This window comes from Saccostrea cucullata, unplaced genomic scaffold (assembly GCF_032062105.1).
Source record: "Saccostrea cucullata isolate Sc308-1 unplaced genomic scaffold, CSIRO_AGI_Scuc_v1 ctg127, whole genome shotgun sequence".
NCBI lineage: Eukaryota > Metazoa > Mollusca > Bivalvia > Ostreida > Ostreidae > Saccostrea > Saccostrea cuccullata.
The window spans coordinates 157,596-171,287 of NW_026940370.1; the positions used below are offsets into that span (position 1 = coordinate 157,596).

The 13,692-nt window shown below is 32.9% G+C and overlaps 1 protein-coding gene and 1 long non-coding RNA gene across 2 annotated transcripts; both read left to right on the forward strand.

Moving 5' to 3' along the window:
* Window positions 1-4,158: 4,158 nt before the first annotated feature.
* On the forward strand, window positions 4,159-5,041 carry LOC134255234 (uncharacterized). Its single transcript, XR_009989478.1, has 2 exons — window positions 4,159-4,245; window positions 4,757-5,041. It is a non-coding gene; the product is annotated as an uncharacterized LOC134255234 (long non-coding RNA).
* Window positions 5,042-6,904: 1,863 nt separating this feature from the next.
* Window positions 6,905-12,056, forward strand: LOC134255223 (uncharacterized). Its single transcript, XM_062737737.1, has 5 exons — window positions 6,905-6,965; window positions 7,288-7,583; window positions 7,722-7,857; window positions 9,074-9,346; window positions 10,317-12,056. The coding sequence occupies exons 1-5, from the start codon at window positions 6,905-6,907 to the stop codon at window positions 10,481-10,483; spliced, it is 933 nt and encodes a 310-aa protein (XP_062593721.1). The 3' UTR covers window positions 10,484-12,056.
* The last annotated feature ends 1,636 nt before the right edge of the window (window positions 12,057-13,692 follow it).

The window sequence follows — 13,692 nt, forward strand, 5'->3', positions numbered from 1 at the left end:
GTCAATTTATTAACAAAATCTAGGATCTTGTACATCTTATTGAACGTTGGGTGCGAAAAGTCATTTTGCTGCTTCAGAAAGATACCGAGATGTAAATCATTATTGCTTAAAATACATTGACCAAAACTATTTCTATTGTGACCCCTAACCACCAATCTTATTGCTTTACAAGGCCATGTAAAACATATTGTTATAAAAGAAAGAAAATTGCCAGAAATTTTAATACTTAAAGATAATTATTCCTGGTTTATATTTGTTAAAACTGTATAAAATGGAAACATGCCTAAAAGATTGGCGAATACATGAATTTTGTTGGATAGAATACATTATTTGATGACTCTTTGCACTGTAGGAAATGAAGAAAAAATACTTGGATTTTTTAACGCATCATACTACTAAAGGCTTGATAAGAATATGATGTACATTTATGTAACCATATTACATGTACTTAATCCTTTGCTTGCAGGTTTGTACTTAAGATCTTTAATTTACAAGATCATGTTCTGGGGATAATATAAGATCAGTCCCCACTTTCACTCACTCTTTCTACAGGCCCCAATGCCATTCCCCATCCTTTTTCAATCAAAAGATTGACTCAAGAATTTTGCGATCATAGGTATAAAATTGAGTCTCATCATCAAAGCACGACTTATCCAGTTCAATCTTTTCCTCTTTTTAGGTCACCTGAGTAAACTCAGGTGACCTATTGCTATCTGTTTTCGTCCGTCGTCGTGCATCGTGTGTTAACATTTGAACATTTTCAGCTTCTTCTCTGCAACCACTCAACCAATTTCCACCAAATTTTACATAAAGCATCTATTGGTGAAGGGGAACAAAAATTGTGAATTTCATGGTCCCTGTCCCCCTGGGGCCTGTGGGGTGGGGCCAAAACCACTAAAATTAGTGCAATCTTAAAAAATCTTCTTCTTTACTCCTGGACATCAAGCAGTTAGACTGTTAGCATGAATGTAATGAGCATTGAGTCTTCTACCAAAATTGTGAAATTCATGGCCCCAGGGTCAGGGGTTCTAGTGCTAGGGTGGGGCTCTATTGATTATATGGTGAAATTGCATTATTTCTTTAAAAATCTTCTTCTCTGCTCCTGTATATCAAATAAACTAACCAAGTACATATGTATGATGAGGAAGAATGCCTTTTGCAGAATTGTGAATTTCATGGCCCCAGGGTCAGGGATTCTCGTGTTAGGGTGGGGCACTATTGATTATGTAGAGAAAATGCAGAATTTGTTTGAAAATCTTCTTCTCTGCTACTTGGTATTCAACAAACTCACTAAGTATATAGTTATGATGAGCAAGAATGCATCTTTCAAAATTGTGAATTTTATGGCCCTAGGGTCAGGGGTTCTGGTGTTAGGGTGGGGCTCTATTGATTATATAGTGAAAATGCATTATTTCTTTAAAAATCTTCTTCTCTGCTCCTGTATATCAAATAAATAAACAAACCAAGTACATATTTATGATGAGGAAGAATGCCTTTTGCAAAATTATGAATTTCATGGCCCCAGGGTCAGGGGTTTTAGTGTTAGGGTGGGGCTCTATTGATTATGTAGAGAAAATGCAGAATTTGTTTGAAAATCTTCTCTGCTGCTGGTTATTCAACAAACTCACTAAGTATATAGTTATGATGAGCAAGAATGCATCTTTCAAAATTTTGAATTTTATGGCCCTAGGGTCAGGGGTTGTGGTGTTAGGGTGGGGCTCTATTGATTATATAGTGAAAATGCATTATTTCTTTAAAAATCTTCTCTGCTCCTGAGTATCAAATAAACTAACCAAGTACATATTTATGATGAGGAAGAATGCCTCTATTGATTATATAGTGAAAATAGATTATTTCGTTAAAAATCTTCTTCTTTGTTCCTGGGTATTAAATAAATTAACTAAGTTCTTAGTTATGATGTGGAAGAATACCTTTGTGAATTTCATGGCCCTAGGGTCAGGGGTTCTGTTGTTAGGGCGGGGCTCTATTGGTTATATAGAGAAAATGCAGAAATTGTTTGAAAATCTTTTCTGCTCCTGGTTATTAAGCAGATGAACTACCTAATATATAGCTATGATGAGCAAGGGCCATTCTTCCTGAATTGTGAATTTCAACACCCCTGGGTCAGGAGTACCATAGAGGGGGGGGGGGGGGGGCTCTACTTAGATACTGGAAATGAATTGATTGAAATCTTCTCCTTTGTTTTAATCAAGTATTTTTTATAAGCAAGGGTGCCTTTTGCAAAATTGTGAAATGTGTGGACCAAGGGTCAGGGGTTCATGTGTGGTAGTGGCACTATACTGATTATTGCTGAATATTACTGATTAGTCGAAATGCATTTTTTTGTTCCCCTTCTCTGTCTATGGGTATTAAGTAACCAAAGTAAACATGCTAAGTGTATATATAGTTATGATTTATAGCAATGGTGCCGCTTTCAAAATTGTGAATGCCATGACATCTACTTTAAAACATGAACCAAAGTCAATCATTGTAAAGTTGTTGCATGATGCTCAGGTGACCTATAAGGCCCATGGGCCTCTTGTTCTCTAAGGACAGTTGCTGAGTGTTTATATATCTACCTAGTTCCTCAATGCTGATGATTACAATGTATCCTTCAGCGACAGCTGGAATGGAAGTTCATTGCTGTTAGTTGTTGCATTTGTAAACTTTAATGATTATGCAACACAGAGAAGGAAGACATTCTAAAATCCTTAACTTGGGGTGTTGATTATAAACTTTATTCCCAGGTTTTTCTTTTTATGTGCATATATAAATTTTTAACTGTGAGTTACTGCCTGCATTGGTCTTGTCCACCTGGAAAATATATTCTTGTTCTTCCTTCATATCTATGTTATTCAGTGTCTTGCTTATAGTTTTGTTATACCCATCTCTGTTCATTATTGTCATCTTTTTGTTACTATTACTTCGGTTGTTTTGGTATGGATCTCCATAACCTTGGTCTTTCTTGTGTTGACCAAGTCGCTTGTTTTTCTTTAAATATAGGTGCCAGGTCATCTGCAAAGTCCAGAGGTGGTCAAAAAGATTTCTTTTTGTGTTTTTGTCTTCCTTCATGAAATTAAATCTAATGTAATCAATATCTTTCCAGGCAACTTGTTAGTAACATAGGTGTTAGATGTTACTTTTAATCTTATATGATCCACACCAGGAGCTTTACAATTACATTGTTAGTTGATATGTCTTCATATCTTGCAGTCTCCATTTTTGCTTCAGCTAGTTCTTGACTTATTCCTCTTATCTGATCTTGTGCGTTCCTTGACCTCTTTTTTTTCTAGCCCAAACTTCTTCTTTAGTTTCTTTTTAAACCCCACCCTTTCTTCAACTTGATGCTAAGATTTTTTGCATCTGTCTTTTTTTTTATTACATTATTTTCTGAAATCAATTCCTCTTTTACTTTTTTTTGTTATGTATCTGTCTGTAGAAGAAATTTATTATATATAACTCATTCTTCAATACTGGTGAATTTTTAAAACGTATTTCTTTTCTCCTTTATTTTCCAATAAATAAAGTGTTAGCAGATAGATTGATATTGATATGATTTGATACTTGTGTAAGGATATAGTATAAATAGTTTTATGGATATGAGTTGAGGAATAAAAAAAATATTGATCATTGTTGTATTGCATTTAGGGGATTTCAGATGCAGAAAATGTGACATAATTTTCGAATAGGCATAAAGATGTTGTTTTATTTAAAAATAAAATCATTTGGCAAGATATTTGTGTACATTATCTTAGCATATAAATGAAATAATATATTTATTTTGTCAAACATGCTAAAATTATCTTAATTATTTTTTTCTGAACTTAAAAATTTGTGGTTTATGTTCGTAACGCATGGTGTCCATATGCACTGAACTTTTTAACACCTCTCTACAAACATTAAATAATTTGTCAAGTTCAGTTTCTGTGTTTAATTAATGAGTATGTGTGATAAATTATTTTTAACAATATGCTTCATGAACATAACTCAGTTATTTTTGTAATTTTCAAATGATCTCTGATTGTAAAATGTTTGGTGTCTTGACCGTTATGAACATAATAGCTTTCAGTATGATTGCTAAAATAACAGCCAATGAATCATAAGTTTGGCTCAGAGAGTCTGTAGCAGTGGAGTAATTATAAATTAAAAACGAAAGTAGAAAGGTTGCGCAGCTGTCTGCTAAAAATCATGGCGATGCTCATTGTGTCCATATGGAAAAAAGAAGTTACGAACATAATAGATTCGGTAAGTATTTTCATATTGTATCAATTTTAGTGAATGTTTAACACATAAATACAGTCATTGTATTTTTATACCATGTAGCTATTAATCAGAAACTGAAATATGTCTCTTATGACCATACAAAATGCATAAATCTGTCCGAGTCGAGTTCTTTCGGTTTAACATTTGACTTTTGATTCGCGTCTTTTGTTACGAACATAAGTGTTTTTGCATTATTTGTATAATCTATAAATGATAAAGTTATATTGTACTATATTTTATTCTATATTTGTTAGTTTTGTTCTGCTCTTATCAAAGGATGAATACTTATTGAATATTTGTTTTAATATTGTCATATCATTTACGCAATTACGTTCGTAACAGAGACACGAAAACTTGAAGTAGTGACATAATTTGTACTTTAATTGCCTTGTTTCTGGTTTTAACAAGGATATATAATAAATAAATAATTGAACAGCATATGTGTTGATTACATCATGTTGTATTTTGTTTTATATATATTTTTTTCTTTCAGATTTACAAGAAATGACTGAATTATGTTCGTAACAATGACACAAAGATCCAAGACTCAAAATAGAAGACCTAGGATATTTAGTTATTCATCTGACAATTTACTTGTCTGCATTAATTCTCTTTGAAAGCTTGTCTATTATTAAGCTTTGAAATGAAATATTTAAAGTATTAAAGACAAGTGTTCGATTGTCTTGTTATTTTTTTGTTCCTTTTTAAAGCCTGATTCGGAGTTAGGTGTCCATGTTACTTACATAATTTCTCCTTTTTTGAAACTAGAAATAAAAATTGTGACTTTTTAAATAAGTTCCATTTAATATAATATTAAACATGATTTCATCATACCTTATTGATTACATTATTTTCATATTTTAACAACTTGTTAAATTCTAGTAACATGTTACTTGTTTAGTGCTTATGTAAGTAACGGTGTCCATTGGTAGTCTTGGATATATTTTCTAATTGTAATGGAATAAGGCAGAAATAAGTCATGCAATAAAACATGCAAACTAGTGCTTATATACTTCAAAAAGAATTCACCAGAAAAGAATAGCTTATTGTTCTAAAAAACAGTCACTGTGGACACCAAGTTACGTACATAAACTTTCAGACATGCATGTACATTTGGACACCTATCTCCTCTTTAAGACTTCAGATTATCTTCCCTTCAATTTTTTTCAGAAGCAGGAAGGGTACTGATTTAATTAATATACATAAATTATGAAATTGATTATTTTTAAAAAATAACCCTTTGGTCACACATCTGAACTCAGTACTGAAGAATGAGTTATATCATAACATTCTTTTTTCCATCATTTTCTATAAGAGTAACAAATCTATTCTTGGTCTCCAATTAGAGTGTCTTTTCAATTCAAAATGCTTCTATTTTTAAAAAACGACCGGAGACCGATCGTTGGTCCGTTTGCTTAGTTGCTCTTCTTCTTCATTGCTGCTGTTGTTGTTTCATTGCTTTGCCTTGCGCAACTTTCTCAGTTTTGCGAAAATTATAGAGAATGGTCATTTCCAATGTAGGCTCCATTCTGTGCAACTATATGCTTTAGATCTGTCTTCATCTCTTGTTGATGATTTTATGGTCGATCTGGTTTCTGGTTTGACCATCTAAAGAGTTCTTTAGAAGTAGTGTTGTTTAGCTTTGTATCTTTTTGTGTGTGAATATGGTGCCATCCATAACAAGGCTACTCTTCACATCCTCTGTTAAATGGTGACAAGTTTAGTATATGCAGAGTTGTAACTTGTATGATTGTATCTAATTTTGATTCTTCTTTTATTATCCGTCTCTGCTAATTGCTAATCATCTTTCCTGTGAGAAAACTTAAAATTCCATCTTTAACATTATATAACAGAGGTAGATGCTATTTGTAGAAGATCGAAGTCTCTGGTCCCACTTATGTTCATTTCCATTTGTTGTTACATTGATTGATTGATTGTACATGTATATTGTTTATCATCCCTCTCGAGAATTTTTTAACTCATATGGAGATGCCACCACTTGCCGGTGGAGAGCTGCAAATTTTGTCCCATAATGGGCACTAAAGGCCATTGAGCAGGGAGCAATTTTTCCATCCAGTGCCTACTGCGACACGGGACCTCGGTTTATACAGTCTCATCCAAAGGACCGGTTTCCACGTTCCACAGTGGGATTCGAACCTTCGACGTAAGGATCAACTCCTTACTTCGCTACTCTAGAGCAGACGCTCGAACCACTGCCCCACGCGGGAAACTGTTGTTACATGAAAGAGCACATACTGTGACCTCAACGGACATTTAATTCTTTAAATTCATATAACAATGGAGAATTACAAAATTTATAATTTACTTTAAATTGTCTTTAAATACTTGTTGGTCTCATTTTATGCTGCAGAATCTTGAACATTTGTTACTTCTTCTTTCAGGAATGAAGGAGTCTTAACAATATTAAATAAATGGTTTACCAGTACGTTTTCTGTGATCCGACATGAGAAATGTATCGATTTGCTAATTATTCCATTGGTGTTATTAAAAGTACTAACTATAAGTTTTAAAGAGAAGTTATAAAATGTTATTCATGTTCTAAATGTTTCTTATAAAGTTTTCTGTCCATGTCAGTTATATCATGTCTTACCTTACTTGAAGGTCTCTTCTCCAACTGTTGATGTACGCGGTGTTGGTTCTTCAGGCAGTATTACACAGCCGGGCTTTAGACACACGTAACTGTAAGTTAAATATGTCGAAGGGGTTTATTCCTTGAAATATACTTAACAGGTTTTACAGGCTAAACAGGTGATGAGGGTTAATTTTTAGAAAACATTTAAGGTAATAACTATAAATTACTTGAGAAGCCTTGCACGATGATTAATATTGCCACCCATTGTATACGAACTTCTTTTTAACTTGTAAATGTAAACTTAAATATTGTATTATTAATTCTTGGTTTTGTTTAAATTGAAAAGTGCTCAATAACTGAAAGGTTTTTTAAATATATCAATATATGATACTAGTAAGCTAATCTTAACGAAGAGGCATGCGCTATCACAGATATCCTACAAGATGAGCACAAGTGTGACGTAGCCATATGTGGGGCACAGACATATAATGTTGAAGTGAACGAAGCCATCCTGGTTTCTGGTGGCGCAACACATTCTTCTGTTGACCATGATCATGATGGTTGTGATAAGGGACTGGTTTGTGAGCTCCAGTTATACCCAGACACGAACGACAACGAGAAACAGCAGCTTCGTATCATCTTCAGATCCTTCTACATAACGTCTGATAAAATCCAGTTAAAACTGGATCAATCTAGCACGACTTCCTTTCATGACGTTCATTCCATTGTAAGTCAAAATATAAATTATCCAAAACGCTTGTTCCCTACAGTTCTTAAAATTATTTCTGTTTTAGCTCAACCAGATTATATTTGTATCAATGAGTGAAAAAATAAAACACTTGAATTCTTAATATGCATTTTTTAGGCCATTTTAACGAAAAACTCTTCAAGACCAAAAGATTTTATGACAGATATTGGCAATGTCCTTCGGATTCGACTCACAGGGGATGATGGAAATAGTTCAGATGGGTACCGGTTTGAGATAAGCATCACAAGAGCGGGTGAGTATCTAGCAAAAGCTGTAGATTTCTGGATACTGACAACTGAAGTCAAATATTGAACACATTCTTTATGAGGCATAAATGTACGAAAAATCTATGCTATTTGCAGTTTCTTGAATTTAGTATCATTCGAAATAAAAGGGTTTCTCTGTTCCCGATGTGTATTGTTTAAATATAATTTACAAATGATCTCTGTTCTTCATATTTTATTTGCCACATGGCGCAGTGGTTAGAGCGTAATCTACAGAGTCGCGAAATAAGGTGCTGATCCTTGCATCGCGGGTTCGAATCCACTGCAAGACTTGGAGATCGGTCCTTTGGGTTAGACAGAAAACCCGAGGTCTCGTGTCGCAGTAGGTGTTAGCATGAAAAGAGATCTCTCACTGCTCAATGGCCCTGAGTGCCGAGTATAGGTATAAATTAGCAGCCCTCCACCAGCAAGTAATGACTTCTCCATATGAGTGAAAAAATCTTTGATTGATTTGAACATATTTTATTGTAATATAATTACAAAGGGATTGAGCACAAGTTCTGTAAACTTATAACGCCCTCTCCCTATACATTTAAATTACACATTTATATTGTCACAGTTAAACATGCTATATAAAGTATTCAGTATTTGCAAAAGTAAACAAATTGATGCATTTTGCATATATGTATGAATATATAAAAAGTTGAACAAATTCATATATTAATATTGGTACAGTATTTAACAAGGAAATCTACCAGAATGCTTAATAAATGTTTGAACAAAAGAAAAGAGACGTTCATTCTCTGTAGCATTCAGTGAATCAACCCCCCATAATAAGACATGTGTATCTAGTATGTGGATTTTATCAAATTGTAAAAAAAAATATGTAAAGGTCGTTATTTAATGCACAATTATGTCGTAGTCTGGTTTGAAGAACATTTAGTTCAGTTATACATTCTTTAGAGAGAATAAAAACAAACAAGCAAATATTATTTATTTGTCTTCACAAATATGCTTAAAACTTCATCTGGGTTGAGGATGATCAATTTAGATACAATAGCGTTTGGTTGTTGGGAGGTCCAACAAAAGCCAACTTGCATTCTGGCCAGGGTGGCAATAAATGTAAAGTACATGTATTGTATTTGCTATTATGCATAGAAGCAGTTTTAATTAGAGGTAGTCATAATGTAAAGCAATGCTGGAGAAAAGTATTTTATCAAATAGAGTATCACATCTGATTGACAGGAGCTTCGTTTACGCCCCCTTCGCCATCTCCAGAAGTCCCAACCTCTCTCTCACCCGGTGTCATCGCTCTCGTCGTCTTCATTGTTGTTGCTGTCGTTTCATTCATCGTATTTTTGGTTGTAAAAACCGTCATTCTGAGGGAAAGGATGAAAGCATTCCAAAGAAATAGCAGAGAATCACTGACAGGTATAAACCTAGACGACGGCTGTCCAGGGAACCGGAGGCGGGTCGAATCGAACACGTACACACCTATACCAAGGGAAGTCGGTGATGGTAGGATTGAGAATTATATTGAGAATTAACAATTATAGAGACACAAAGTCAACAGTATGTCATATTAATAAAAAAAATCGTACAGTCATTCTTATTTGTTTACATCATATATATGTGAAAGTAAAAAATCCACTGTATAGGTAGTTTACTATATTTACGAAATGAAAGTAATTCCCTTCACTAGAGGCAGGGTAAACTAAACTAATATTATCCTATTCTTTTTGATATATTGATTGTATTCTAAGTGAAAAAGCCATTCTTTTACAGTCGACAATCTTTCTGTTCTTAGTAACAAATTGATTTATGCCGAGTAATATATAGATTCTGTTCCTAATGGCATAGTGGTTTCTATTCTTAGTGATATAATGAATCTTTTTCTTTTGAAGTTTTGACATTGTGAATCTTTTTAACATTGATTTCTAGTGTATATAATATTGATTTCTAGTGTCAGCATGATATAACTCCTTGTGACCTACCCTTTAACGACAAAGTGATCCTATTCCTACTTATACAACGATCTTATGCCAAGGAACATAGTGATCCTTTCTATAAGGACATAAGGATCTTGTGGAATGATGGTCCCATTCCTGATAACTCCATGACCCAATTCTTTAGCGAATTTTTTTGTAATTCCAGTGACATAATGAATTCATTCCTAGTGAAAAGATTCCATTTCTACTGATATACTGGTCCAGTTTGTATTGACATTACAGTGTTGGAACTTGTTGATAAAAACGTTATTGATGTATTGATCCTATATAAAGTAACATAGCGTCATATGTCTATGGGCAGTCATTCCTTTTCGCTTATAACATAAAGATCCCAATCCTATAGCGTTATAATGATTGTTTTCCTAGTGAAATAGTTATTCTATATGTCTAGTAATATTGTGATTTTATTTCTGTACAGAGCTGAAAAATTCATGTACACTATAGCTATAAAATAATATAAGTTTTTATTTTCGCCCTAGATTCCCGGCCCGAGACCCAGCGACAAAGAACGGAGGACTCAAGTTACGCGATGACAGACTTTCCTTACGTCAACGCACCTATTGTTGTAATTAAGACTTCAGATAGTTCACATCCATTACCATCTGCCCCGCCCCCGGCTTATAATGACGTAATGGGATCGTCATAAGAACTAGCTATAGGTACAGGTTGTATTATGAGTTAGCTGCTCAAAAGCTTGATGTATTAATTCTAATTTGAGCAGAATTTGAAGAGTTTGGAACATTACTAAGTATATGTAGCTACCTTAGACATGTATTCCATGTGTATTCTCCAATCAATATATTCTATTAGCAAAATATTGTGATCTCAGGTGTACATCGTTTGATTTATTGTTGAATGCAAATTGATAATTAATTATACTATATCATATATTATGTGAATATGTAAACCAAATGACTTATTTTTGAAAATGAAAGATTTTTTATTGTATATCAATGTAACATTAAAGCATATAAATGTATACATATATTTTATTTACCTGTGTCAAGAAGCATTATTTTTGGTTTTCAACTTGATATATTTATTCATATATCATGTGTATTCTATAATAGGGTTTAGTTAATAATGGCATTTTATTTTATATTGTGTATTTTAATTGGCAACACTTGTTTTATTTTGCAAGAGCTTACAAGAAAGCATATCATGAATTTATCATTTTAGATTTACATCTGAGAGTTAAATTTTTGGGAAAATACATATAACATATTGATAAAAAAAAATATGCAACATCTTGTCACTATTAGTATTTCTAACCTCTGAAGGTTAGGGCATTTAAGTAGTTTTTTTCCTGTCCAACCGTCTGTCTGATCAGCTGTCTATTTTCTATTTGACTGCAAAAACTTTGCCCATAACATTTGATTTCATGGAGATACGGCTTTCATTTTTTTCCTACGCAATGAAAAAAGAACTTTATTTTAAAGACCAATAATTAACATATTTGGCCTCTTGAATTTGAACTTTGGGTTTTACCCATTTTTTGCAAAAATTTACAAAACTTTAATCTTGACCTTTTGAACAGTTGGTGCTAAGGCTTTCATCCTTCCTTTTTCCACGACCTTTCTTTGGGTACAAAGTTTTTTAATCTTGACTTTGTAGTTTGACCCATATCAATAAAAAATCAACCTGGATACAAACAATTTTATTCTTTGACCTTAGAATTTGGTGTTAGGGCTTTCATATTTCACATGTGTTTTCTTTTGCCAAGACCTCTCTTTGGGAACCAACAATTTGGAGCCTTTCACTTCGATCTCTGAGTTTTATCTTTTGAACATTTTCAATCTTTGCCATAGCTTTTGAATAGTTAACGAGTATTTTTTTTATTTCATATACCTGGGTATGTATTTCTTTTGTATGTGCTAGACGAGTCATTTTGTACAAAATGCTATATATTTTTTTACAACTACTCCGGGAGACAAAGCAACTACCCTCTTCATATCCTTGGATACATTGAACATTCCTTCCATTACCCCTTGTACGAAACAGAATGCGTTCTTCCAAGACCAAAATTGGAAGATTATGTAATGTCATAACCTTGATTCAAAAATGACAATCGATATTCTGCCCATAGAAGACATAGAAGACCCTATGTAACAGTTAAGAAAACAAGACTCAAAAATTTAATTTTTTATTAAACATGATGTTATGTTACATTTTGCTATTTTTTTTACTTTTGTAAATTCATGGTTTTTTAAAATAAATTGCAAGGGGAAAAAACTCTTGTTGTTTTCTTTTGCCTTTTTCAGAAATTGAAAAGGAAGTATTAAGAATCGGTTTTTTTTTTATTTACATGCATTTTTTAATTTAATTTATTAATAATCTTTTTGGCCGTCTACATGAAATACATGCAAACTTGAAAAAGACGTTAATAGTTATCTAACAACCAAGCTTATGATAAACGTGATGACTTTAATTTTCCTATCGTCAACTTCCCTTACTTATGCAGCAATATACCTTCATCATCTGCATATGCAGTTTATATATCTCAGTTGATTCGATACGCAAGAGCATGCTGTACGTATGAACAATTTCTAAAATGAGGTAAATTATTGACAAACAAGTTGATGAAACAAGAATATCAGCAATCTCGTATAAAGCCATCATTTTGTAAGTTCTATGGTCGATACAATGACCTTGTCAGCAAATACAATTTGTCATTGAGTCAAATGCCGACTGACGTTTTTCATACTTATTGTTAGTCCATTTTTATACACTGAATTGACGATGGATTTGTCCGTTATTTCCCGATCATGACAAGGAGCACACGGTGGGTGTGACCGGTCGGCAAGAGATGCTCACTACTCTATGACACCTGATCCCGCCTCTGATGTTTTGGAGGTCCGTGTTTGCTCTGCTCCTATTTTGTATTGTTTTCTGGACTTTGAAATTGAATACTATTCGTTATCTCAATATATTTCATGCATAAACAATCTATATATTCACTATGTTTATGTCTCTGTCTGTCCTTTTCCATTGCTCTTTAAATTCAATAAGGTGAACAAAACAAACAGAGACATCATTAAACATAAAACTAAAAGTATACATATTACAAATTAATGATTTTACCTTCCTAGATATGGCTTTCAGAAGTCCTATGTAGAATAGCTCCCCTCTCGGTCAAAGCAAGATGCATGTATTTGACTTCTTACTTAAAAGTATGCAAGAGGTGAGAGATTTTTATATCCATTTGCATTGAAAAGCTGCAGTGATTGAAAACAGTATTTGAAACATAAAACAAAGCTCAAAAAGAAAAAAATATATAAACATTCAACGAAAACCTATTCCATTATTACACAAATACACGGTTTTTTTTTTAAATAATCTCTGAAAGAGAAAGAAAATATTAAGTTCAATAAAAACTATTTTTAAATAATATTAATATGTTTTTTTAATCTTTGTTATATAGCGCCATTGTGATCTCTTATTTCACTTTGAGTTTCCATTGCAATTAAAACAATTAATGGATACTGCCATTCTTTTTATAATATTCAAGGGTACCTTTAGCTGTATATCACTGTAACTTTTACAAATTTTGTATTCCTTTTTAAATTCTGAATTTTATTTCATCAAATTCACTTATATACCATATACATCTGACTTTAAATATTTCAATGCATATGTTTTTTTTTATTATTTATTTTCACATGTATTTCATAAAAAAATGTTTGGACACTGGCATCAGGAGAATGTAACATTCTGTAAAACTCAAGAATACTAAAATATCACGGTCAACGTATGAACATCTCCACCAGTTGAAGTCTGGCAACTTTTCGGTAATGAAAAATTAACAAAAAAAAAATATATGGTAGATATCAAAAAAGTTACCTTGGACCCGATCCT

Coding starts and splice junctions, on each gene's coding strand:
- LOC134255223 (XM_062737737.1), top strand. CDS start 6,905: ATGTACGCGGTGTTGGTTCTTCAGGCAGTATTACACAGCCGGGCTTTA. Junction 7,584..7,721: donor TTCATGACGTTCATTCCATT/GTAAGTCAAAAT, acceptor TGCATTTTTTAG/GCCATTTTAACGAAAAACTC. Junction 9,347..10,316: donor ACCAAGGGAAGTCGGTGATG/GTAGGATTGAGA, acceptor TTTTCGCCCTAG/ATTCCCGGCCCGAGACCCAG.